Source organism: Neophocaena asiaeorientalis, unplaced genomic scaffold (genome assembly GCF_003031525.2).
Source record: "Neophocaena asiaeorientalis asiaeorientalis breed wild unplaced genomic scaffold, Neophocaena_asiaeorientalis_V1.1 scaffold268, whole genome shotgun sequence".
Taxonomy (NCBI): domain Eukaryota; kingdom Metazoa; phylum Chordata; class Mammalia; order Artiodactyla; family Phocoenidae; genus Neophocaena; species Neophocaena asiaeorientalis.
Genome location: NW_020173979.1, coordinates 6,784,986 through 6,811,731, shown reverse-complemented (window position 1 = coordinate 6,811,731; position 26,746 = coordinate 6,784,986). Strand labels below are relative to the sequence as shown.

Below are 26,746 nucleotides of genomic sequence, written 5' to 3'. Positions count from 1 at the left end.
CAGGCTCAGAGGCCATGGCTCACGGGCCCAGCCGCTGTGCAGCATGTGGGATCTTCCCGGGCCGGGGCATGAACCCGTGTCCCCTGCATCGGCAGGCGGACTCTCAACCACTGCGCCACCAGGGAAGCCCCAGTGTCCTATTCTCTTCAAAGCACATATCACAATTTTTATTTGATTTGATAATTTTTTTTTGGCCTGTATTCTCTGTGACAGTGGAAGTTCTGTGAGGGCAGGGACTGTGTCTGTCTTAGTCACCAATGTATTCACCAATGTCTTGTAGGGTGCCTTGCATATAACAGTTGCTCAGTTAATAAAGTAAACCCGGGCTTCCCTGGTTAAAAAAAAAAAGTAAACCCTATGTCAAGGACTGTGACAGGTCTGAGATCTCACCGTAATTGTCAGCTCACACAGTAGCCGGCCACAGTCTCATTGATGTTATCAGAAGAGGAGGCGCTCCTGGGTCAGAGACAAAAGACTTTATTCCTCGGAGCAATGTAATATCCACAGTATCAACCTACGTGCCAGTTGCAAGCCCCAGTCCCCACAGGGCAACACAAACAGAGCCAGGTGTTACCTACACAGGCAGTGAGTGGGTTACATGACAGGAGAGAAACTCTGAATTTACCGTCCTTGAGTCTCCAAATGGGCGGTGGGCCGGCTCATTGTTTTCTCCAGAGGGAGACATTATCTTTATTTATACTGGACAGTAACTAAACTTGCCCTTTGCTCTGGAGACAGACACTGTCTCTATCTCCCAAGGCTGTTCACTGTACAGACAGCCTTTAAAAAAAGATAGTCCAGAGCTAAGGAGTCAGTGCCTCTGCTCATAAGACATTCAGGAACACAGGACACCCGTGGCAGATTGTCTCCTAACATCATGTGAAATGCTTTTTGACCTGCAAAAGCAGCTACTTCATATGATTCAACCTAATGCTTTTTGAATGAAAGAAGGAACGGAGGGTGAATAGATGAAACAAATCGATAGCTACTTAGATGCTTCTCAGCCCACCTTTATTCTGCCAACCTCAGGGAGTTGAGCCTGCAGTGATAATTGTTAGACACTAAAGACATTGGCTTGGGAATTCCCTGGCGGTCCAGTGGTTAGGACTCGGTGCTTTCAATGCTGAGGGCTCGGGTTCAATCCCTGGTCAGGGAACTAAGATCCTCAAGCCACGCAATGCAGCCGAAAAAAAAAAAAAAAAAAAAAAAAAAAAAAAAAACGGAGAAGAAGAAAATAAATTGGCTCGATACTGATTTTGAAAAAGCAGATACACTGATTGAGTTCTCCTAGTGCCGGAAACCAACCACACCCGGATTCTGGCAGAAGAGAGCTGAGAAGTGAAGCACTATAGAAAGAAAGCACTACGGCGTGGGTTGGTTTTTCAGTCCAGAGTGGGAATAAATGGGAAATTCGGTTTAAAGGAAAACCTCCCTTACCATTCACAGGTGACTCCTTTAGGGACAATTAGACTTCCTAGTCTTTCATGCATATCACCAAGCCAATGTCCCCAGCTCCCCAAGGACTGTGTCATGTCATCTTTGGGGCATAGTGGCTTTTGATCATCCTAGTAATTTAGAACCTGAAAGTCTAAATGTGTTTATTTGAATGTAAGGCAAAATTAGGTTAATAATAATCATAATTTTAAAAGAGTATGACTCCTTCTGTGCAGACCCAAATCAACATGAAAAAGTTCCAGAATTATCCCTTTGAAGGCATTGCTTGAGAGTACACATAGCAAGGTAAATCACGAAATAAGATGGCTATACAGGTTAGAACAAGGGTGAACTAATTGATTTTCATGAAAAATAAGATCTGCAAAAAGCTAGGCATAAAAGACCTTTTGTACCACCCCAAACCTACTACTTCATGAATCCCCAAATCATGCCAAAATTGATCAGTCTTACGTATTTCGACTTCTCTTTCTTTAACGCAGGGGATTTTTTTACTCTGTAAATCTGAGATCAGGAGCCACCACTGTCATTTGGAGAATCACTCTCTATCCCTAAGGCTAAAAGCTGATATCCCACATCTCAGACCAAATCTCAGATTGACAGGATGATATTGGGGCAGGGTGGGGCTTACAGTGTTTAAAAACTTGCCAGCATTCAGTCTTGGAAAATTGTAGTTTTTAAATCCAGCTAAGTAGTTTCTTTTGAAAAAGCAAAAATTGCAGCAGTATTAGCCCCATATTCCTGCCTGGGCTAATCACACGGAGAGCAGTGGTTACATCCATGCGTTGTTCAAGTTGCCCTAGTCCCCACCCATCCCTGTTCTCCTCCTTCACTCACTTCTCCCTACCGGTCCTCTGTAGGCACCTGAGGTTATACTACCACTGCTCCTGAAAAACAGTGGATGGCTGACTCTTAAATTGCTTCACCAGCAGGCAGAGAAAAAAGTAATTGTTCAATTTCTCTCTTTTTCAGATTCAGTGCAGGACTGTCCACGTAACTGCCACGGGAATGGCGAATGTGTGTCCGGACTGTGTCACTGCTTTCCAGGATTTCTAGGAGTAGACTGTGCTAAAGGTATTTACCACCACTTCCCTGCTATGACTGGAAAATAGAAAATAGGCTTCTCAAAAAGGGGTGGGAGAAGGGGCACCAAAGTAGCCTCCCCAGCAAATTCCACTGGGATATCTTGTAAACCCGTGCATGCTACACGTCCTAATGCTTTGGCAAAGAGTAGACTTTGACGTATGACAACTGGCCAATATACCTGTAAGAGCAGGGCAGGGATCCTTGCCATTGAGGTGTGCTGAGAAGAAAGACTTGCTAAAAATGAGATGGTTAGATTTCCTGTAAAAGCAGAAGTGAATTACCATCACTCCTTTCTTATAATCATTAACGTCCATGAAATGGAAGATTAAGCATCTCAGGGTTAGTAAATTTCATTCATTCTGGCCAGCTATGCTCTTAATCTGGGGAGTGCTATTTATCTTGGCTGAATTGGTTTTAAATTGTATTATTAATTTATCTACACTGCTTTGCACAGGATGATGGGGGCCCTGGGATTCTTGGGGGGAAAGTATTATAAGAAAGAAAATGACTCTCACAAGAACAGAGGACTTAGGGCCGCCTGCCTAGCTAGCAGGAGACCTTGAGCCTGACCTTCAAGCAGTGCGATCACAGGCGAGCGCAGCGGAGAGCAGAGTTTCTCACGCTTTTTAGACATGGTATGTGCGCACACACACACAAGTATACATTCTAGATAAATACAACCGTAAAATTAAAATGAGACTTTCACAAACAACACTTCATGTTTCTTTTCTATTCTGTACCGTTTCACTTTTTATAAATGAAATACACTGACTACGCTGATTCCCCACCCGCCAGTGAGTCTGAAAAACAGTGATGGAGAGGTTCCAGGCCCTTGCTCAGGAGTCAGGCATTCCTGGGTTCCAATCCCAAGCTCAGCCATTCAGGATCTCTGTGTCCTTGAACAAGTGATCTAACATTTCTGAATCTCCGTTTCCTCCTCTGGGAAAGTGGGGAATTCCTTCCTAAGTTCATTGTGAGGATGGAATGCAAGAACACACCCCAGGCTCTTAGCAGAACACACTGTGAGCCCTCGGAGGGTTTAGTTTTACCATCTTTTATTTACATAGGTCATAGTATATTTACTTATACATTCATATAATATTTTCATCCTTTGCTGTGCTTCTCATTAAAAGACCATCCTACCTTGACGTTCTGAGAGAGAGGCAGTCATCAGTCAAGCCGCTCTGGAAAAGCTAAATCACAATGGCTTGGGGAAATCGTATTTCAGATACTCACAGTATTTCAAAGATTTGCGATGCCCATCCTTCTGAATGCTGACTGATCAGTGACTAGGACTCTTTTAAGTGCCTGAAGTTCTGGATTTGGTTGCGCGTGTGTGAGACTCATTCCTAGATGACACCACCTATGGATACATTCATAAAGGTTTGGCAAACCTGTCAGACACAAAAGGAGAAGAGAGCACGCAGCCACCGGACCGTTCCCTTGGCTGCTTTGCACCTTGGCACGCTCTGCCCCGGGGCACGTGGACACGTGCCCAAGCAGACACTGGAGCCTGGTGTTCCTCGCAGCCAGCCCTTTGCTCCGGTTCTGAAGGGCTCTGTTGAGGCAGGTAGATGACACCCTGCCGCACGGTTGCCATGTACTTTTCAGAACGAAGGCTTTAAAGGAGGGAAAACCTCAGTAGCATTCGAATGGCTTTCCTCGCGTAATCTAATTTCCTAGGAGTGAAGGCCTTAATGAGAGGAAGGACAGAATAGTCCTTTTATCTGTGGCTGCAAATGGGCTGAGCCCTCAGCTGCAGGGCCTGTGAGCTGTAAATGTATATTAACACTGACACACATCAATGTATTATTAATCCCCAAAACCGTGTGTGCTCTGACTGCACATCGAGGGATCAGCCTTTCAGCCCTAAGTACCCCGGCCATTTAAGAACTCTTCACTCTCGATCCATTTGCAGATGAGCGTCCATTCTGCATTATGGATCTGTAATGGGGTGTGCATTTAGCTGCTTAAAAGGCCTCTCGGTGTGCGTTTTGCATTTACCACCTGTACTGTGGCCAGGCGCACGCTCTGAGCGTGCATTAGCCATGGTATATAATTGATCCTCACGAAACAAATATCGAGTGGCTGTTAAGAGCAGTTCCTCCTGCACACTCAAAGCTGTTCCTGAAATCGGCCTCTGAACTTGTATATTTTAATTCAGCTGTTGATGCCTACAGTGGACGAAATTGAAGCGTTTAGAGATTAAAATTGCTTTCTCCTTGTTTCCCCATTTGTTCTTGGCAAAGTTGGCTTAAGAATGTCAGGAGTAAGCTTCTACCGCTTTGCCCTAAAGATGTCGCTTCCTTAGTATTTTTGAAATTTAAGCTACTTCATTAACAATGACGGTGTTTGGAAACACTCTAAACCCTTGTTTCCCACACTTTGCTCTTTCATGTACCACCTTTATGTTTGTTGCCAAATGTGTGGGCCATCAGAATTTTTATTTCCTTCATATATTTCTTTGAGTCTACCCATTAGGTTTACACAGATGAATTTATTTTAAAAGGACTCAGGTCAAAATGAAAAGTTAAAAAAGAGAAAATTGGAATCCGTTGCAGTAAATAGGAAATGTTAGTGCCACCTTTAAATCTACTGAGAAAGGAATATTTCCCTTTTATAAAAAATTTTATTGAAGTATAATTGATTTACAATGTTGTGTTGGTTTCTGGTGTACAGCAAAGTGATTCAGTTTTATTTTTTTTTCCCATATTCTTTGCCATTATGGTTTATCAGAGGATACCGAATATAGTTCCCTGTGCTATACAGTAGGACCTTGTTGTATATCCATCCTATATATACTAGTTTGCATCTGCTAATCCCAAACTCCCAATCCATCCCTTCCCCACCTCCCCCTCTGCCTTGGCAACCACAAGTCTGATCTCTGTCTGTGAGTCTGTTTCTGTTTTGTAGATATGTCCATTTGCGTCATATTTTAGATTCATGTAAGTGATATCATATGGTATTTGTCTTTCTCTTTCTGACTTACTTCGCTTGGTATGTTAATCTCTAGGTCCATCCATGTTGCTGCAAATCGCATTATTTCATTCTTTTTTATGGCTGAGTCATATTCCATTGTGTGTATATATATACCACATCTTCTTTATCCATTCGTCTGTTGAGGGACATTTAGATTTTTTCCATGTCTCGGCTGTTGTAAATAGTGTGCTATGAACATAGAGTGCATGTATCTTTTTGAATTACAGTTTTGTCCGGATATAGGCCCAGGAGAGGGATTGCCAGCTCATATGGCAACTCTATTTTTAGTGTTTTGAGGAACCTCCATACTGATCTCCGTAGTGGCTGCACCATTTAGATTCCCACCAACAGTGTAGGAGGGTTCCCTTTTCTCCACGCCCTCTCCAGCATTTGTTATCTATAGACTTTTTTTTTTTTTTTTTTTTTGCGGTACGCGGGCGTCTCACTGTTGTGGCCTCTCCCGTTGCGGAGCACAGGCTCCGGCCGCGCAGGCTCAGCGGCCATGGCTCACGGGCCCAGCCGCTCCGCGGCACGTGGGACCTCCCCGGACCTGGGCACGAACCCGCGTCCCCTGCATCGGCAGACGGACTCTCAACCACTGCGCCATCAGGGAAGCCCCCTATAGACTTTTTAATGATGGCTGTTCTGACTGGTGTGCGGTGATACCTCACTGGAGTTTTGATTTGCGTTCGAGAAAGGAATCTTTGCACTGCCCTGAGCAATCAATCCCAGTCAGCTTCTCACACATTCATTTCACATCATGAATCCCCAAATTGGGTCCTACTGTATATATAGCACATGTGAAGCAGCCTGGCTCCCAGATAAATTCAAGCCTTGAGCATCTCATCTCCTAAGTATGGGCTCCTGAAAAATAACAAAATTCACTACCTACACCTGTGTGATATAGCGAGCACCCAGTAAAAAGAGGCACACAGATTTAACTCTACCAGCTTCAAATGGGTAAACCTAATGATTAGCTCCTCGTTTACTTGTGGTCAGTTAAGCCTCCTTTTCGGATAGTTATAATAACAACTAATGGTTATTACGTATTAAAGATGTACCAGGCATTGTGTAAGTACATAATACATACTATCTTATCTGTTCTCATATCAACAATGTGAGATAAATCCTATTTTAGCCATCACCCCCCCAATATTTTAAGCTTTTTATATTAAAAGCATTTTTGTCTTGCAGTCAAGTTGCAAAAATGCACATAGAGTTCCCAGAGTTCACTCAGCTTCCCCTAATGTCAACATTTTAAATTATCAAAGTTCAGTTAGTGAAACCAGGAAATTAACATTGATCGATGCTATTGACTAATTCACAGACTTGTTTCCTATTTTGCCCTTTTTTTTTCTGGTCCAGATCCCACATTGTGTTTAGTTGTCATGTCTCCTTAGTCCCCTCCAGTCTGCGAGGGCTCCTCTCTCTCTTCTTGTCTTTCATGACCTTGACCGTCTTGAAGAGTACTGGTCAGGTATTTTTTAGCTTGTCCCTGGATGCGGGTTTGTCTGATGTTTACTCGTGATTAGATGGAGGTTGTGCATTTTTCCCAAGATGCTATGCCCTCCTCAGTGAGTCCTATCAAAGATGCATTTCTGATCTTTAACAAGAAAAAGATTCAAATGGGGCTGTGTGTGTGAGGGTATGTGTGGTTCCGGGTGTGAGCGTGTGTGTACCTTCCCCTCACCCCTCACGCGTAAGGCAGAGATGCTTGGGTGGCCGTATCCCCTTGGTCCAGCACAGTCTGTCAGTGACTACGACACACTGCTACTCACAAGCAACTTTTGAGCCCAGGAAGCTCGTAGGTGTTAGCAGGGAGTGACCTGGAGCAGCCAGGGTGAGGTAATCAAGCTAGCAAGTGCAGAGAGGAGAGACAGCTGGTCCCGAGGCCCCTGCTACCCTGAACAGTGCATGCCATCTCCCGGCCGTGGCCCACAATCATGTCCCTTCTTTCTTGATAAAAGCCCTTAGGAGGTCCCGAGCCCAGGTCCACCCGCATCACAAACTCGCATTCCCCTTTGTGCCTGCACTGCCAGCTGTGCCCAGGATGCCTCGGGTCTGCCAGTTTCTGCTACTGCAGGCAGCCGGCATACTCAGGCCCTCCTGCCAGAGGGAGAATTCGCCACATTCCGAGCGGCCGAGTGTATGTCCGAGTGACATCGCATCCGAGCGGCCGGGTGTATGTCCGAGTGACAGAAACGCGGATTTACCCTCCTGACCTCGTGCTGCACCTCCCGCGCCCTCAGACGTGCGGTGCAGACGACAGCTCCTTGTCTCCTGATAAACCTGACAGTCTGCATCAGGCATCTGACGACATCCTCGCAGTGAATGGAGGAAGCAGTCGGCATGAATTCGCAGGGCATTCATTCCTCAGCCCCCACCAAACCGGGGGCTCCGAGGGGCTCAGATGTCAAAGTGGAACTGACCCTCACCCCAGAAGAATGTATGAGGGTTCTAACACCTTGTTCCAAATCAGTCAAGGGGACCCAACTTATTCGTGCATCCAGCAGACGCTTATCATATGCCTGCACTAAGCACCAGAGATACAATGATGGGCAAGAACGCCAGGGCCTGCCTTCTGAGAGCTTCCCGTCTGATGGATGCGCGTGATAAGTGAGTGGGAAATGGAAGCCTAAGTCCAAAATGCTGGGCTGTGGGCTCTGAATGCTATTATAGATGTTATTAAGGAGACGATCAGGAAGTTCATGAAGCAACGAAGTGTGGATCTATGAAAATAGTCAATTAGTATCGGGGAACGTGAAGAAAATTCCATGGGGGGAGAGTCTAGTAAAGGAGCTACACTGAATAGTGTCTTCTAGCATAGAATTTCATTAATTGTTTAATGCAATAAACAATCTGTTCAGATTCAGAGCTTGAGGACAGATGGCATTTCTTTCCCAATAACTCGTGCCATTTTCCGTCAGGTGCCTCTCTTGTCCAGCTAGAACCGTGCTCATGATTCAGTTATTGTTTAGTTTATGTTTTTTTCTGTTATTACTAATCCCCTTGCATGACTTTCTCATTACTATACTTCTATGCTATTTGCTGTGGGCTAGATGCTTTTTAACTCTGATTCCTTTTTCTTTCATTGACTTTTATTGAAAAGTCTCTCAATGACTTAAGATGCTTCCTTGGGTCGCGTGTAAAGCAGTTTTGCCCTTCAGAAGACCTCCAGGGCTTCTGATGATCTTGTTTTGACACTGGCTTCTCAGATGGCATATTTGGTGCTGAGCTTAAGGCCCCAACCTGCAGTAGAAACTTAACACACCAGAGCCTTCCTTGTTCGGTAATGCGTGTTTAATAGCGATTAGAAACGACAACGCCCGCTGCCGATCAGCTGTCAGGGGCGGCCCAGAAATGCCACGACCACGGGAACATGAAGTCATCTTTCTGGGGGGTTGGTCTCCGCTCCTACCCGGTTTGTGTGGAGCCTTGAGAAGACAGAATGGGGATCTTGCCAGTTTTCTCCCATTACCTGGCAAACGTACCCACTGCTCAGTCCTTCTCGGCCAAGTGTTAGCACAAAAGTCAAATCATCGTCACCATCGTCATCATTGCTGACATGTATCGAGTTTTGACTATGAGCCAACCACTGCACTGAGCAGCTGCATAATTATCTCATTGAATCATTAATTGTCCTATTTTATAGATGACTATGATCCCCTTGGACAGAGGAGGAAAATGAAACACAGAGAGGTTCAGTAACATGCTCAAAATCACTCAGCTCATAAGCGGTATTACTAGGATTCAAACCAAGCAGTTTGGCCTGCCCTCTTAACGCTAGACCAGCCATGAGATGGATTCACCTCAGAAGATGTGAGGTGCAAGGAAGACGTGCTTTGCAAGTTTGTGTGGCAGTTGTACACTGGGATTTGGGTTTGAACCCCAGAAACCTTAAGGAGAGGAAACTAGGGTTTACTAGGTAGAGAGTGGCAAAGCAGGCATTTGAAACAAAGTCTGTCTGACATCGGAGCCTGTTGCTCTGAGCCACTGTCCTCCCAGCCCCACAAGCTGGGACATCCTATCACCTCCCTCATCTTATCATTTGCCAAGTCCTATTTCATCGACCCTCAACCCATTGTTCTCCTATCCTCACAGCCACTGCCCTGTTCACTTGGCCACCAGCTCTCCCTGATGGCATTTCTCCTACTCACCACCAGTGGCGTTCTCCCAGAGCTCTTAGGAGCATTGACCCTGCTCTCCCCAAACACCTACAGTGGCTCCCAGTTGCCTCCCCCAGTGGTTGTCAATCTTTGGTTTAAAGACATTTATCTGGGGAGATTGTTATAAATGCATACTGCCAGGCTCTTCCCCCATGCCAGCCGGTTCTGAAGCAGTAGGACTGGTGTGTAGCTCAGGCTCGTGCACATTTTTAATTATCCTCCAGTAGGGCCCTGATGCTGGTGGTCAGGGGCCATAGGCTGAGAATAAATAACATATTTCTTAGAATGAGGTTCACGGTCTTCCATGATCTGAGCTCCTTTGGCACCATCTCCCACTACGTCCCATACACCATAGATTCCAGCTACTCGTCCCTCATAGACACCACGGCCCTGCTTCTTCCTCTCTACTCATGCCATTTTCTTGGCTGGAATGTTCTCATCCTTCCCAAACTTTCCTATCAAACCGCTGCTGATCCTTGAGGACCAAGCTCCCAGGTCACCACCTCCCTGATGCACCCACAGAGGGAGCCCTGCAGTCACACAGGACTTGGCGACACCTTAGCAGTGGCCCTTCATCCCGTGCCATGTTCTAGCTGGGGGGTGACATCGGTTTCTCCCACTGGATCACGAGCTTCCAGCCGCTTTCTTTGTATCTCCCTGCACCTAGTTTGGCACCCAGGGGATAGTAAGTGCTCTCTAAATGTCTAGGGGCTTGAATTTAGGGGGTCAAAGATCATACAGATGAAAACATTGCTGGGAAACGTACAAGACAAAGTGAATGCTAGAAAACAAGATTCAAATTTGTTGGATTAATCACACAGGGATAAATCAGCCAACACCGAGACACAAATTTCAATGAAGGAGGAAGGGAGAGAGCAAGTGAGGGAGGGGAAATGGAGGAATGAAGAAAAGGAGGAAGGAGCAACAGTTTACAGAAAAGAAATACCATTTGTTCTGCAGTTTACCTGCATCCTCTCAGAAGGACAAAGCTATGAAGAATGGAAGCTGCAGAGTTTGAATTGGCTAGGTTTGAATCCATGCTCCTCTAGTTAACTGCTCCCATTTTAGAAAATTACTTAACCTCTCTGGGCCTTTGTTGTCTCATCCATAAAATGGGGGCAGTAGCAGTACCACCTGATGGATTGCCGTGAGGACTAAAAGGTAAATGCGTGTAAAGCATGTAGAACCATGCTCGGCATGTATTAAATGCTCCATAAACATTAGCCAGCATTAATCTTCACAAGCCTTTGAAATCATTGTTATTATCCCTATTTTACAGGAGAAACAGAGACTTAGAGAAAATAAGCTACTTGCCGAAGGTCACACTGCAGGCTAGATTTTGAGGCCGTGTCTGTCTGACTCTGAGGCTTATGGCCCTAACTTGGTTTTCCTAACTTGGCAGGAAGATCCCCTAAAAGGGGGGCAGTGACCACTCACTCTCAAAGCCCTCACAGACAGCGCAGCTACCTGACTCTCCTGGCTGGCTCCACTGCCCGCCCCCCACCCCACCGCTTTCCCGTCTCCCCATCAGTTCCTCCCCTTAGTGGATGTCTGCGCTCAGGAGAGAGATGACAAGCCCCTTCTTCCCCACCACCCGAGAAATGCTTTCCTCAGAGCATCCTTTGCAAAGAAGCCACTTTCCCTTTTCTCAGCTGGCCTCACCTCTCTCAGTGAAAGATGATCAGATCCCACCTGTCTTTCCTGGAACCACCTAGGATGTTCCTTCAGACACTCCATCTTTCACACCTGTCTTCCTCTGCCACCCCAGCTGCTCCCCACAATCTCCTGTAATGCAGACAGGCCAGGGGCCATGGCTGCTGCCCACAGGAGCCATTCCACGATCCACTGCAGTTCGAGGCTGAATCCCACCTCTCCTTCGTCCCATCCTTGACCTGAGAAAACGTGCAGGAATTCCTTGGCAGCAAGAACCCAGGAGGTGGGGTTTGAAGCCAAGCCCTTGGTTCGTGCTTTGCAGAAAGTGTCTCCACACTTACCTTTGATAAAACAGTCGAAGAACCTCTGCACATATTCAGCACAAAGTGTGTGCCGGGCCCTGTGCAAAGGGTTTAACCAGAGTGATCTTGTGTCATCCTCACATCCTGCATCATTATCATCCCCATTTCACAGCAAAGGAAACTGAGGCCCAGAGAAGTTAAGGTACTAGCCCAGGTATGGCTTTAGAACCCTATGTATCAGAATCACCTGTTACCTCACAGCTTGCTGGCTTCTCCCCACCCGCCCCCCAAAGTTTCTGATTCAGTAGGTCTGGGGTGCTAGCATCAGCCCGGAGAGCTTGTTAGATATCCAAACCCTCAGGCCCCACGCCAGACCCTCTGGATCAGAATCTCACTCTCACGGCATCCCCAAATGACTTATGCGCGCATCCAAGTCTGAGTCTGGATGACGTTGCCCTTGGACTCTGCTCATGTGGCCCAGAGAGATCTGAACGGCAGCAGCATTACCACTTTTATCTTACTTCCCCCCAGCTTGCCAAGCAGGTGTGGAGGATGCCTGCCTCCCCAGTTTGGAAGCTGCAGTGCCCTTTATTTGGTCCCCTCATGTGAGTCCATGCCTCTAGAACGTGGCCACTCCCACTGTTTCCCAGGCTTGTTGCATCACCAAACATAAATCACTTGGCGGGACCTACCTCAGTCAGCCCTCCCCCAAGTCAAATCGCTTCTGAGACTAAAAACTTCTTGTTTCCCTTTTAGACTACTAGATGAGTTGCAGAACAGTCTTACAAAGCAGAGTGCCTAACCCCGGAGAAACTTGCTGTAGGTGTGATGCGTACAGAGGTGGGGAAGTACTCCGGTTTTAGAAAAAAACTTCCGTATTGGGGAAAAAAACAGTCTTTAGAGAGGTCAGCTGGGATGGGTGCTGGGAAAGAGAGTGTTTCCCCCATCTTGTCTCTTTTTGATGTGATGATTTGGAACAATTTTCTCCTAATAAAAATAATGATAATAAAATCAAATCTATAGATTTCTTACTATGTGCCAGGCATTGTACATGGCACTTCACAGACATTATTTCATTTCATCCTCTTAAAAACACCATGGGTTTTTCATCCAGAATTTTTGTCCCATTTTAAAGATAAGGAAATTGAGGTGAAAAAGAGTGTCCATAGTTACACAGCTGGTAAAAACGAAGGGAAATTCGGGCTAACTCATAAGCCTACACTGCCTGGTATTGTTCTACCTGCTGGGGAGACGGCAGTGAATAAACAGACCTTCATGTCTTGGGGAAGCTCCCACGCTTTTGGATAACGAGACACCAGTAATTTGCAAGCTGGTCTCAATGCTTAAAGCATAATAAGAATGAAAAGCTACTTCAATCTGGACTTGAGCTGCAAAAAGCTTACTGTGTACCCTGAAAATTTTTAAATATTCACTATATAATTAATGCTGTTCAGTCACACACACACAAACTTAAACTTTTTTAAGAACAGCTTAAGCACTTATCGATTGAGAACTTTTATAACTCTCAAAATGGAGGCATCCCCATATCTCTACAGGTATTTTAAATGAGTTGAATTAATCATAGGCTTAAAAGTCTCTTGCGATCTTCCTTAACTTCCCTGGGTTTAATTAAAACATCTGTGCACTTTTAATTTATCGATTCATCCAACTCATATGTCATGTTTTTAACACACCCCAGCATGCTCTGCATCATTTTTAACCCGATTTCCACTTAACTAAAGCAATTAAATTCACCCCGGATTAATTAAAGCATCCATACTTTCGTGCTTAAGTCAGCCCGTGCTTCTTTCCCCACATGGCTCCTGAATGTCAGAGATCTGACGCACCTGATGAGTTTTTCGTCCTTGTGGAAATTCTTCCCTGAATCACTTCCTGGCTTATTAATATGCCATCTGAAAGAACGGGAATGAGGAAGTGGGTGCACCTGAACTTTGGCCCTCTGAGCCAGAGACTGTGACCCCGTCTGTCAGAAGCATCCTTTGCTTTCCTCTCTTCACGGGGCGCCTGCTGGATCTTGCCCCCCTCCCCCGAGACCAACTAGAGTGTCTGAGTGGTCCAGGCAGGAAGGTGGTGGGTGGCTGTTCTGGTCAGAGGCAATCATCGTGAACAGAATGCCTGGTGATCTTTGCATTTATACTTCATCATTGCTCCTTAGTTCTGCTTTCCAACCTCCTCACTCTTCCTACAAAAAACAGTCCTTTCTTGTCCTGACCATTGAATAGGGAGGGAAAACTGAGGCACCAGCATCGACAGGCTTCACCGTTGGGCATGGGATGCCAGACAGCTATTCAGATAGGGACAAGTGATCCCCCTAGAAACTAGTTTGGATTTCTGCCCCTACCCACCGTGACAGAGCCCGTTTCCCCTCAGCCATGGCAGTGTTGAGGGTTATCAGTCTTTTAGATTTGTTTTGTTGTTTTTTTGTTTAAGTTTTTAATTGAAGTACAGTTGATTTACAGTGTTGCGTTAATTTCCGTTGTCCAGCAAAGTGATTCAGTTGTACATATACATATACATTCTTTATTTATATTCTTTTCCACTATGGTTTATCATAGGATATTGAGTATAGTTCTCTGTGCTATACAGTAGGACCTTGTTTATCCATTCTATATATAAAAACCTATAGATCTTTTAAAATCTAAGTCAAGGATTATTTCTCATTTTTTTATCTATACTTATTTAATGGCTAATGAAGCTGAGAATCTTTGCATACTTTTATTGGCAGTGTAAAATTATATTTATATGTCCTTTGCCCAGGTTTTCGTTTGTCTGTTTTTATTGATTTGTAAGAGCTCTTTGTGTATTTCATACATCAAACATTTTTCTGTGAAATATGTTAGAAAATATTTTTTCCCAATGTTGCTCATCCCTCAGTTTTGTTTAGGGTGTTTCTTTATCATGTAGAAGATTTAAATTTTAAGTGATCACATCTGATCTTCTTGGTTTCTGGAACTGATGTCTTTTTTATATATCCCACTCTCAAGAAAATAAGATTAGTCTTCAATATTTTTTCCAATACTGTTGTAGTTTATTTTTCTATTTGGATCTTTAATCTGTATCGGATTTATTTCTGAGTGTAGTACGCAGTAGAGGTCAGACTTTATTGTCTGCCAAATACGGTGTCTAACACCGCACTGTAAGATGTTACGGAAAAACCCAAACGCACTTTCAGGCCAACCCCATAGATTGTCAATTGCAAGGATGGAGCAAGAAGCAAAACTCGCCTTTCCTGACTTCGGCTTAGCACCAAGCTACGTCCACAGTCTCGAAAGACGATGGGACACCCGTTTTGGTTTCGAGGACACTGAACTTGCTTTGCCTCACCTCCACGATCCAAATATTATATCCTCAACTGCTTCAGGAGACTCAAGGCATCTTTGTTTCTCTGTCCCTTTTCCCCACCACCTAACCCAGCTACTAGCGCACATTAGCTTCTTCATAAGTGTTCATTGACTAACTGGGATGTGAGGCAACCAATTGTTAATATGATTTTGACACTTTACCCAGAGTACTAGGTTCAAGTATTCTCAAGTCTCTTTTCCAGAAGGGTTTTCTATCAGATTTCGAATCATTTTTAAAAGACACCTTATTTGTTTTCTGTCTTTTAATTTTATTGAAGTGTAGTTGAGTTACGATGTTGTGTTAATTTCTGCTGTACAGCAAAGTGATTCAGTTATACATGTATATATTCTTTTTCATATTCTTTTCCATTATGGTTTATCAGAGGATACTGAATATAGTTCCCTGTGCTATACAGTAGGACCTTGTTGTTTATCCATTCTATATAAAATAGGTTGCATCTGCTAATCTCAAACTCCCAGTTCGTCCCTCCTCCACTCCCCTCCCCTCCCCCTTGGCAACCACAAGTCTGTTCTCTGCGTCTGTGAGTCTGTTTCTGATTTGTAAATAAGTCCATTTGTGTCATGTTTTATGTTCCACATATAAGTGATATCATGTGGTATTTGTCTTTCTCTGTCTGACTTCGCTTAGTATGATAATCTCTAGGTCCGTCCATGTTGCTGCAAATGGCATTATTTCATTCTTTCTGTGGCTGAGTAATATTCCATTGTATACATGAACCACATCTTCTGCATCCATTCATCTGTCGATGGACACCTAGGTGGTTTCCATGTCTTGGCTGTTGTAAATAGTGCTGCTATGAATATTGGGGTGCGTGTATCTTTTCAAATTATAGTTGTGTCTGGATATATGCCCAGAAGTGGGATCGCAGAATCATATGGCAACCCTATTTTTAAAAAGACACATTGTTCGAAAGTCCCTCCGCATATCTAGCCCAGCCCACAAATGACTTGTCAAGTTGCAGGCATTTTTCCCTCTGTCTGTCTGTCTGTCTGGCTGAGCCTCCTCAACCCCCTCTACCTTCTCTCCAGGTAGTGTCTATACTGTAAGCTCCAAGTAGGTGGGACCCCTTTAACTTAAAGCAGCAGACATAGGTGGCTTGTCCTGTTACTTCCCACTGAGTAAATAACACTGACAATTCATTTCATCCATTACAGAGAACTTCGGGGGGAGAAAAAAAAAAGCTGCAGCTTGGTCATTAAAATGAGCTTTACACCATTTAGGTGAATCTAAATTGTGTCATTTCTTTTTGTCATCAGCCTGTTAACTTGTCAGTCCTTAGTGGCAGTGGTATATTTTTCTTCTGCGCAAGTCTTAGAGCTTCCATTTACTAGATTTAGTAAAACAGGAATAGTGACTTTGTGCAAACATTTTAATTAATTTTAAATAGGAAGTTGAATGTACAATGCTGTGCTCCTGGAAAGCCTTAGGAACAGGGGAGAAAGACGGGGACATAAAACTTTCCACGTGTGATTCCAGAACCATCTCCCTCCCACAACCAGAGAAGACTAGGGGAAGAAAAAGATGATGTCTTTCTGTCAGTATTACTTGATGCTTTTCTGGTGGTGGTGGTCGTGTGTGTGTGCCTTTGAGACCTACTGCATCTTTAATTTTATTAACCCTTGAAGTCAGTCTGGAGATTCAGTTTGGAATTTCATAAGGGAACATCCGTTAATTACAAACCAGGTGTCAGCTACTGTTTTGAGTCCTCAGACATTTTAGCACACTTAATGTTCCCATCAACTCTGAGAGAGAGTTTTTTGATGGGGAAAGTGGGTCTCAGAGAAGTACAGTGATCTTGTCAAAATCCCAAGGCTGGTAAGTGATGGGTCAGGATTTGAACCCAGGTCATTCTGGCATCAAAACCCTTATTCTTTCCACCTGTGTTCCATATCACTTCCAGGCAGGTGCAGTCAGAATTGTTTGTCCTATAACCTGTCATAAAAAAAAAAAATCTTGTAGATTTAGTGATAGTAAAACTATAAGAAAAGTTATTAATGCAGGAGGTCCCCACCTCACGCAGCCTCTCACATGAGAACCAAGCTGAGCCTTACATACTGTGATGCTCTGGGTTGAGTTGTGTCTGAGGATGAGTCAGTTACCCTGAAGGAAGGAGTTCTCCGTGCAGGTCAGCCCAGTGACCACTGGAAGGCGCTCATCTGACACTTGCCCTCTGTCCCATGGTAAATGGGTTACGAGAGAGCGTCGTTCTTCTTTAACCTGCCTTCTGCTTTTGTTATGTGACATCAGCAGAACCTGTCAAGCGCCCTGCTTTCTGGAGAACATCACAGTGTTTTTCATTTTCTACCACCCTCCTGGTGAGCATAGAGCAAACATATTGAAGGAAGGCTGCATTTAGAATGTGGAGACCTCCCTGACCTGACTATTCTCTACCTTTTTTTTCCCTGAGTAATTTAAGTAGGTCATATTTTAAATTTGACTTCCCAGGCACGTGGTTTTAAATAAAATCCATTCTTACCTTCTAGACAATCCAATTTTTTTCACCACTTGGAATCTATGCAGAAGAAAAACAGTTACAATATGAATAAAGTAAATAATCCTAACTGTATTTTATCAATTAATAAAGACAATAATTGTTTCCTCCTTACGTTCTACCCTCTTCCACCTTTTGGGTGGAAGGAAAGTGCAACGGGAGCCCATCGGTGGTGATTTGATGTAACTTTCTCTGCCATCCAGGACAAGTTCAATATATAACCCTCATGTCAGAAACAGCCCTTGGCAGCTCTTATCACTAGGCATGGGTAGCCACGCTTCTTACTGTTTTCCTGTTTGAGTGTGCAAGGGAAGAAGTGCGGTAAGAAATGATGCTGATTCTAGTCTTCCCACCAGGAGATATCCCACAAGTGTTACCTAGATCAGAAATGGCAGGTGAGTTTTCTCCTGCCACCTCCACCTGCTCCCACGTCCCAGCCAGGGCGCTACATTGAAGGTTTTTAGGCTCCTCCTAGGCTCAGGAGGACAAGATGCCATGATCTGCCCCTGCAGAGGTGCAGGAAGGGAGAATAGTAGCTCATGTACACTCATCTGCCCTCCCTGACCTAAAGCTTAGCGTGAGTCTTATGGGGCACTGACATGGAACCAATTTACTTTGTCCTGGAAGCCCTCTCAGTACTTTGAGAAAGCCCATCGTTTCTCATACGTGTTGGTATTTGCACGGTCTCTAATCTGAATCTTGGGCACCCTTGTTCAAAACTCTTTCGTCTACCCTCTCTCAGACAATCGGCATGGGTCGCAGCTCTACAGATCTCTCTGCTCAAATCTCTTGGAAATAGAAGGCATACTGCCTACATTTAGAAAGAGTTTATCTAAATTTAACATGTAGCTTTGATGTTCTCTCTTTTGATCTCATCCTTCTTCTCTGGTAGATTCATAAGGATAAGAATTCTACTGGAAATGGTTGTTTGTACAACTATTCTAAAATAGAATATGGGAGTGGGGATAGCCCCTCGATCATATGTCAGCTGTTGAGATGTTTTTGTTTCATGTCAGTTTACAGTTAGGGTCAATTACAGTCGACACACACTTCACGAGAAAAAGGCATTGTATGTACAACATGAGGTCCACTCTAGAAACTGTTCTTTCCACACCTTTCATAAATGGCCATTTTGTGCTTGCCCACACGCCCACCACTTGGGAGTCCCTGAATGTCAGGAACATAACAGACATATTTACTCAATCAAGCCAACATTGATGAATGCAACACTGGAAGGAAATCAACAGTGATAAACATAGTCTTGTCCTTGAGTAGCTTACTGTATCTTGGGGAAATTAGACACGGAAGGAGAATTAATTACTATAAAAACTAAACAGAACATGACAACAAAAGGGGCACGGTAAGGTGGATGGGGCCTTTACTAAGGAGCGATCTAATTAGGTATGTACTCACGTCAGGGGATGGGGAGACCATTCTAAGTCTTCTACAGGTACATGTGTGCCAGTTGCAGGCACACATGTACCTGTAGAATTCTTGGAGCCTGTGCATTCCAAATCACAGGTAAACCAGGAATTGTTAAAACACCCCTGTCGGTCATTTCTGAAGGTCCCTGAATGCCAGTTCCATAGCCTGGAGCCATGCCCTCATTTTAGGCTCATGGTGGAAGCCAGGTTGGAAATTCAGGTTCTTTACAAACTGATCCTGAAGTGAAAAGTCCAAAGTCTGAAGGTGACCACTGAAATCTCCAAATGGGCAGTGTTGGCACGGTTGAGGCCAAACTGGTAAGAACTGTTGGCAGTTCATACCAGACCGTCCCCAGATTGTCAGGCTTCTTCCTATGAACAGAGGCAAGAGGGTCCCTGCTGACATGAACTGCTAGAGATTTCATGTCTTCAACCTGCCCTCCCCTTCCTTACTTTTTTTTTGGCGGTACGCGGGCCTCTCACCGCTGTGGCCTCTCCCGTTGCGGAGCACAGGCTCCGGACGCGCAGGCTCAGCGGCCACGGCTCACGGGCCCAGCCGCCCCGCGGCACGTGGGGTCTTCCCGGACCGGGGCACGGACCCGTGTCCCCTGCATCGGCAGGCGGACTCTCAACCACTGTGCCACCAGGGAAGCCCTCCCCTTCCTTTTTAATGAACATAAACATCAGGAGTAGGAGTTGACTAATCTGAGGGTAAAATATTCAGCAAAATGGGTTCTGATCCGCATTACTGACAGCAGCAACGCGCGTGTCCATGCAGCTTAGTTAAAGGCACAGCTTAGAGTCCAGGCAACCTGGTTTCCAGCGGGGCCCCCCTACTCGTGACCTTTGTGATTTCCAGCAAAGTAATTTCACCAGTCTGAGCCTCAGCTATAAACTGGGAGCGTGATTCTAGCCTCCCACCTCGTTGGCTGGTCACGATGATTCAGCAGTAAGTGGCGCGTGAAGGATCCTATGCCGTGCCCAGCATACGATAAGCATTCAGTTGGTGGTAACTGCTGTTATTAGTAGCATTTTTAAAATTCATTTTTATTGGCGTATAGTTGATTTCCAATGTTGTGTTAGCTCCTGCTGTACAGCAAAGTGCATCAGTTATACATATGCCTATATCCACTCTTTTTTAGATTCTTTTCCCATACAGGTCGTTACAGAGTATCGAGGAGAGTTCCCTGTGCTATGCTGTAGGTTCTTATTAGTTGTTATTAGTAGCATTTTTGTTGTGGTGGTCATTGTTTATCTGAAGATGGCTCTGCACCTCCGTGGCCCAAGTCCCCAGCCAAGGGCGCTGCAAGCAAAGCCGAGATGCCCGGCAGGCTCAGCCTCCTTAGACGGACACAGCCCTTCAGGCGCTGTCCCCAGCCCCATCCTCTGTGACCCGGTGCTCTGTCTTTGCTCTTTGCAGCCGCCTGCCCCGTCCTGTGCAGCGGGAATGGACAGTACTCTAAAGGGACATGCCAGTGCTACAGCGGCTGGAAAGGCGCGGAGTGCGATGTGCCCTTGAATCAGTGCATCGATCCTTCCTGCGGGGGCCACGGCTCCTGCATCGATGGCAACTGTGTCTGCTCTGCCGGCTTCAAAGGCAAGCACTGCGAGGAAGGTAAGCGCCAAGGGGTGGGCTGGGCAGCCATGGGGGCGGGAGGCGTTTGCAGGCCTGGACCTTTGCTAGTGAGCCCAGTCCTGGCTCCGTGTTTTGCAAAGGAAGTTTCAACATTTTGCACTTCAAACCCCTCGGCTTTGATGAACTTCTTAAGCTGTAGAACTTAAGAGAGAAGGCTTGCCCAGCTGACTCTGGAAGACATGTTTTGTTTTCCCCTTCTTTATGTTAATTAGCTCCTTTCCTTTATCTCCTTTGTTTTCTGTCTTCCGTCTCCCTCTGCTTCTCCTCCCCTTCCTGCTCTTCCTTTTCCTTTTCCTTCCTTCCCCTTCCCCATCTTCCTCGTTTTTTCTGCTTTATTTAAAGTCCTCTGAATTGGGAATTATGGTATCCAGAAAAAAAGACACAAGAATCCTTAATCCTCCTCCCTTCCCCAAAGCTGTTTTCTTTTCTTTTTTTTTGTTTTGTTTTTCCTTAAAGCTGTTCCTGGTAATCTCAGAGCCACATATGTCTGTGTAAATATTTCTGCAAAAATTAATATCAATAGAAGGCAGTCAGGCTTGAAAGACTATAGGTACCTGTGTCATTTAGAGACACCATGTAGGGCAAATGATCCTGGTTACCTACAGTCACAGAGACTTAGAGGAGAGTGGGCGTGCGGCGAGAGGGCTGGGATTTGATGAGTCCTGAAGAGCTCACTGTAGCGTGCTTTGAAGTGGTCGCTAGCACACATGGGCAAACCAAGCCTGATCGGAAGCTGGGGGCCGGCGGGGGGGTGGTTTGGGGGAGGAAGTACAGGAATACAGGAAAAGAACACCTCTCCGGAGGTGTTCGGAAACCAGCTCTAACTAGTCCTAGTTGCTCTGGTTAGTGCTCCTGGAAGTCATTTGGTAGCAAGGTGTTGGGACCTGTAAGGCACTGGAACTCGGCCAGGCTGCCTGTCAGCCTTCCGCCTCTGTATTTGCCCTTCCAGAGTATGGTTTTAGTTGCCCACCTATTGCTTTTCCCCTTATAAAGAATCAACCACAGTTAGTAGGAAGGTAAAAACCTAGGTTCTCCTCATCTCTCGCCTGCTCCCCTCCCTTTGAATTGGCTCAGTCATTACAGCCCTCACTGCAAAGTAATGACAGTGGCTTTCCCTTAGATACCCACACGGAAGCTCCCCTTGTGACTTCTCCCATTTCATAGTTTTTAGAACTATTTCCACAAAGACTCAGCTTCTGTGACATTATTCTTCTAAGATTTTCCAATACATCACTGCTAGTGCCCTTAATGGGGCCCAGAAGTGTGACCCCACCCCCAGATCCTCATTTGCTCAACCCTCTCTCTATTTTTCCTCTATAATAAAAGGTAGGGGCTTCCCTGTTGGCGCAGTGGTTGAGAGTCCGCCTGCCGATGCAGGGGACACAGGTTCGTGCCCCGGTGCAGGAAGATCCCACATGCCACGAGCGGCTGCGCCCATGAGCCATGGCCACCGAGCCTGCGCGTCCAGAGCCTGTGCTCCGCAATGGGAGAGGCCACAACAGTGAGAGGCCCGCGTACCACACACAAAAATAAAAATAAAAATAATAAATAAATAAAAGGTAGCCTCCCTCCCTCCATCTGCGTCATAAAACCAAATTGGGAGCTTGGATGGAGGAAGTGCTGATTTAATAACCCTGTTGGAAAGGTTAAAGTTCTTAAAGATAAATGGACTGCAGGAGGCAAAGCTGCATTGGCTGAAGACATGGGAGAGGCCAACCATATGACAAGCAAGGTTAACACGACCTTTTGCATGTACCTCATTTGGCAAGAGGATAGTGATAGAGCAATGGTGTTGCCCATCTTAGAATTTTTTCTGTCCAGTCAAGATTGTGCATATCTGTATGAGTGGGATTTCAAGTACTCTCTCAACTTTCTCACTCTCCCACCTGGTCTCATTTAAATGTTCAGAATGAATTAAGCGTCCAACAAAACAAGGAAGCCACGTGGATCATTATGAAAGGATGAAATCGCCTCTGTTGATTTCTGCTACCCCAAAAGAATGAACCGAGATGATGCATACGCTGTTTTCACAACAGGAAATGGAATCAGAAGGCCTGGATCAGCGCTTTTTCTTCCATTTAGCTTTTTTCTTTCTGATATTCATCATAGTCATAACGTTCAGTTTACCTGAAATGGCCATGGCCACGAAATCAATAGTTGTCTTCCTCCCTTTCTGCTGCATAACACTGTTGTACTATTAGCAAATTTGCACAAGAAAATGAAGGGACAGATTCGTGAGGTTTCACCCGACGATGTCTGGGGGAGTGGGCAGGTGAGACGAGAGAAGAATTGACGTATTAGTTTAAGTCAGCCATGTTTTCATGTCAGTTTCACGGTTGAGTCATTTTTCAATGACATTTAACTTCATAACTGTAATTCATGGTTCTTCAGGGGGTTATAGTACATATTGTTTGTAAAACTCCTTGACCTCCTTTTTTATCCTTAGGGACAAAAATTGCATTCACAACCCTTTTTCGTCAAACCTACAGAGGGCCCAAGACTAAATGAGTTCTAATGATTTCAGCTGCCAGAGGGCTGGTGGTGTAAGGCACATGGTACTTAGCTGGTAAAGGCCCCTGTCCCCCTTTTAAGTATAACACTGTTTCTATTTATAAAGCTTTGTAAAATGCCATCCTCCCTCCTGCCTGCGGAACACTGAGGAGGTAGCCACGAGACCATCGTATGAAACTGGAACCAAATTTAAAATTCATAGTGAAACTACTCCCCTTAAAGTCTGAATTTAGTTATTCCATCAGCTGCTATAATTATATAGCACAAAGGGCATGTTTACTGGTTTCACTGACCTGAGAAAGGCTTATCTCATATTTCTAGATACAATGAATGGTTCTTTTGACGACATTCCACTCCGGGGCTAATAGATCTCAATGGATTTTCCTCCTTCCTTCATACTGTAATTCAGGCTAGAGAAGCGAAAGCTAATTTATCTGGAAGAAAAGTGTCATTTTTTTCCTTTTTTTTTTTTTTTTTGGTATATTACTTTTTATTTCATCCTTTTAGAAAAAGATCATATGATAGTTTTTTTCAGTTTTTCGAGAACTCCTAGCTATTGGCACCTCACCAAACATTTTAAGTGGCTAATTATAGATGGAGAGTGATTTTTGAGGCACATAGCACATGAGGTATTTTTGTGTAGATTTTGATTCTGCTGTGTTTGAAATGGGGACAGAGTGAAACACTAGAACCTTGGGATTTTCTTTTATGAGAAGAATATGGACAAGATTGATTCTGAATGAATGAGTTCATGTTTTGCAGATTCCAAATTGCATAGCATTCTTCCCAAAAGCAAGACGTTGTTAGCACCCTTTTCTCTTTCTTGTCAGTCCTTCACGCTGGAAATTGGTCTCATTAACAACAAATGCTTATGGCAAAGTCCGCCGTTTATCCTCACAGCAATTATGTATTGAGCACCTACTGTATTCCCTTGACTGTGGGAGGCATGAGATGTTAAAGACATTGCACAGCCTCTTTGTGAATGTCTTCCATGTGTTTGAATCTTTCAGTTCATTTACATCGGATGTGCTCCACCCTCCTGAATGGAGCAAATTTGAAAATGTCAGAAAGGGTTCATGTCCTCAGGAGTAATAGCCCCCAAGACAGTGAGTTCAACATTAAAGTGATTGTAACCAGAGAAAATGACATCATCATAAACGTCTCCAACTAATAATAAGCCACTGAAATGTACCTTTTTGAGAGTATTCCTGATGAAAAAAAAAAAAAAAACAATGACAACTTTTGCTTCCCCATGGCTCAAATAGTTTTGAACTGATTTCCATAAATAACGTCTTCCTGAGAAGGTCCAAGTGGGATCCTGAAAAAACATCTCTTAACGCTGAAAATTCTTATTTCTGCCTCAAGCTGTGCCCCCAGTTGATGGCAGAAGCAAAGGCTTTAATCTAGGCCAACAGACCTGATTTCCAAGCTGTTAAAGTGAGCGAAGTTTATGTCTTAGTCAAATAAGATGACAAGACCCCGCCCCCCACCATTGCTCTGATCCATAAGGCACCATCTGAGACTCACGTAAGACCACTGTTCACCACTCAGACCCCACGGTGTGCCAGTGCCCTCTGTTCAAATGCCACTGCATCATTTTCTAGGAATACCTAAGGACGCTGGTCTTCCTCTAAAAAGCCCTATTTGTCCATCCTTAGGCTGGATGGATGTCCAAAGTTTGGGGTCACATTCTCATACAAAAAGTCCTGTCCTGAGAACTGGCCCTTGCAGCTCACTGCTCTCCACTGAGTGCTGAGTGGAAGATTGAAGACTTTGAGTGGATTCCAGAGTAATAAACTTCAAGTCACTACTGGATGTATAGCCACTCTGATTACTGAGATGGCCAAGCAATCAGACCATGAAACTGGCAAGAACAACAATGACTGGAATCTGACCGTGAATTCGCCTGATTAACACTCTTGGGTGAGGTCAGTGCCACAGCCAGAGACTCACCCATCCATTTTACTAAGATTATGTGTAGGAAGGTTACCCCTTTGGGATCACTTCCACACCCAAGCTTCACCTCTTCTATCCCGCACATTTACTAACTTCTTCCAGTAGATGTGTGCTCAGGGAATGAAAACTAATTTTAGACTTAGCCTAAGTGAAACTTAATTAGGAAAGTGACTCATGCATGAGTGTCACTGGTTTTCTTTTTCATCGTTTGGTACCTTCTGTAGTCAAGTATTAGTGAAGTTAGACTGAGCCTCTCTACTTTTCTCTCCAAAAGTGAGGGATGATCGGGTTTGGTATTACACGTAGAGACATCACCAGCATTCATGGTCCAGTCTCAGAAGCCCTGATGTGGTTCAATAAGATACTCATGCTTCTAAGTACAAGGTTCTCAAGGTTGGATGATACATCTCTATATTTGGTTCCTCCTGATTCTGCTTGAGAAATCCCCCTTTTTCCTCTACATTCTCTTCAAGTTTGAGATTTGGTGTTTTAACAAATAAAAAGTCTTTAATTCTTTATGGGTATTCTACCTGGGCTGTTCCATTTGCTTGCAGGCGGGTAGGAATTGGTGAACCACTGGTGTTTCATGGCCCATCCCCCGTGAGTGATCAATACTTTTCCTCTTTGTTTTTTTTTTCAGTTGATTGCTTGGATCCTACATGCTCTAGCCATGGGGTCTGTGTAAATGGAGAATGCCTTTGCAGCCCTGGCTGGGGTGGCCTCAACTGTGAGCTGGCGAGGGTCCAGTGCCCAGACCAGTGCAGTGGACATGGCACTTACCTCCCCGATACGGGCCTCTGCAGCTGTGATCCCAACTGGATGGGTCCCGACTGCTCCGTCGGTAAGCCAAGAGGTTTTCTCCTCACTTTCCCCGATGCTCATGCCCTGTGTTCCTTCCAAAAGCCCAAACAGATGGGAATCTGCTCTTTCCACTCGGGATGGAGGGACTTTGGTCAGTTGCATAGTACCTCTCTTACTCTATCCTCAGTCATGAAGTCTTTGATCCTTGAGAAAAGAACAAACAAACACACACCACTTGGTCCTTGTGCCTCGTTGGTTTCATCACTGCAAATGGATGAGGGGCCCGGGAGGAATGCTTCCCTTTGCATTATAGCTTTCTTATGTACGCTCCCTAAAGGTACCAGAAAACAAAACAGAACAATTCAGTCCCAGACAAACTGAATGGAATGTCCTATAAAAGAGAAAAGATGCTCCCTCGGGGTGCCAGGTGAACTTGTTATAAAGCTCTGCAGTACTCCAGTGACAGGAAAATAATGAAGTGACACTGTACCCTTTATTTTCCTAAAATTAAGAGTACGTGTCTTACCTCCCTAGTGACCTTAAAATGGAATGGTTCAACAGTTCAAGCCAGTCTCCACCTTTCCAAGAATGGTTCCGTTCACACTGTCAAGCGCCTATCCAAGCAAGCCATCATCCTTCCGCCCCCTTCTGTCAGATTACCATGGCAATCAGGAAGGGAATCTATGCGAAGCTTTGCTACAATGGGAAAGAAATGAATATTTTATTCCAGAAAGAAAAAAAAAAAGGAAGAGTCAGTTAAAGTGGGCTATTTTGGGTATCTTCTCAGCCCACTTGCCTCTGCCTGCAGCTCTGATGCTGGTGGTCCAGGCCAAGCTCTGTGGAGGATGGGGGGAGGGGGCGCCCTAGATCCAAGACCCAGCGGTGCTACCGACATGCTGTGTGAC

At 44.9% G+C, this 26,746-nt stretch overlaps 1 protein-coding gene across 1 annotated transcript in view; it reads left to right on the top strand.

Annotated features, from left to right (window-relative positions):
- The window catches only part of TENM2 (teneurin transmembrane protein 2), a 979,370-nt gene that overhangs the window by 797,776 nt on the left and 154,848 nt on the right, over nt 1-26,746 (top strand). Inside the window, exons 9-11 of the mRNA XM_024753416.1 lie at nt 2,425-2,526; nt 20,358-20,552; nt 25,681-25,881. Of these exons, the coding sequence (XP_024609184.1) occupies nt 2,425-2,526; nt 20,358-20,552; nt 25,681-25,881 (498 nt within the window). The remainder of the gene's footprint in view (nt 1-2,424; nt 2,527-20,357; nt 20,553-25,680; nt 25,882-26,746) is intronic.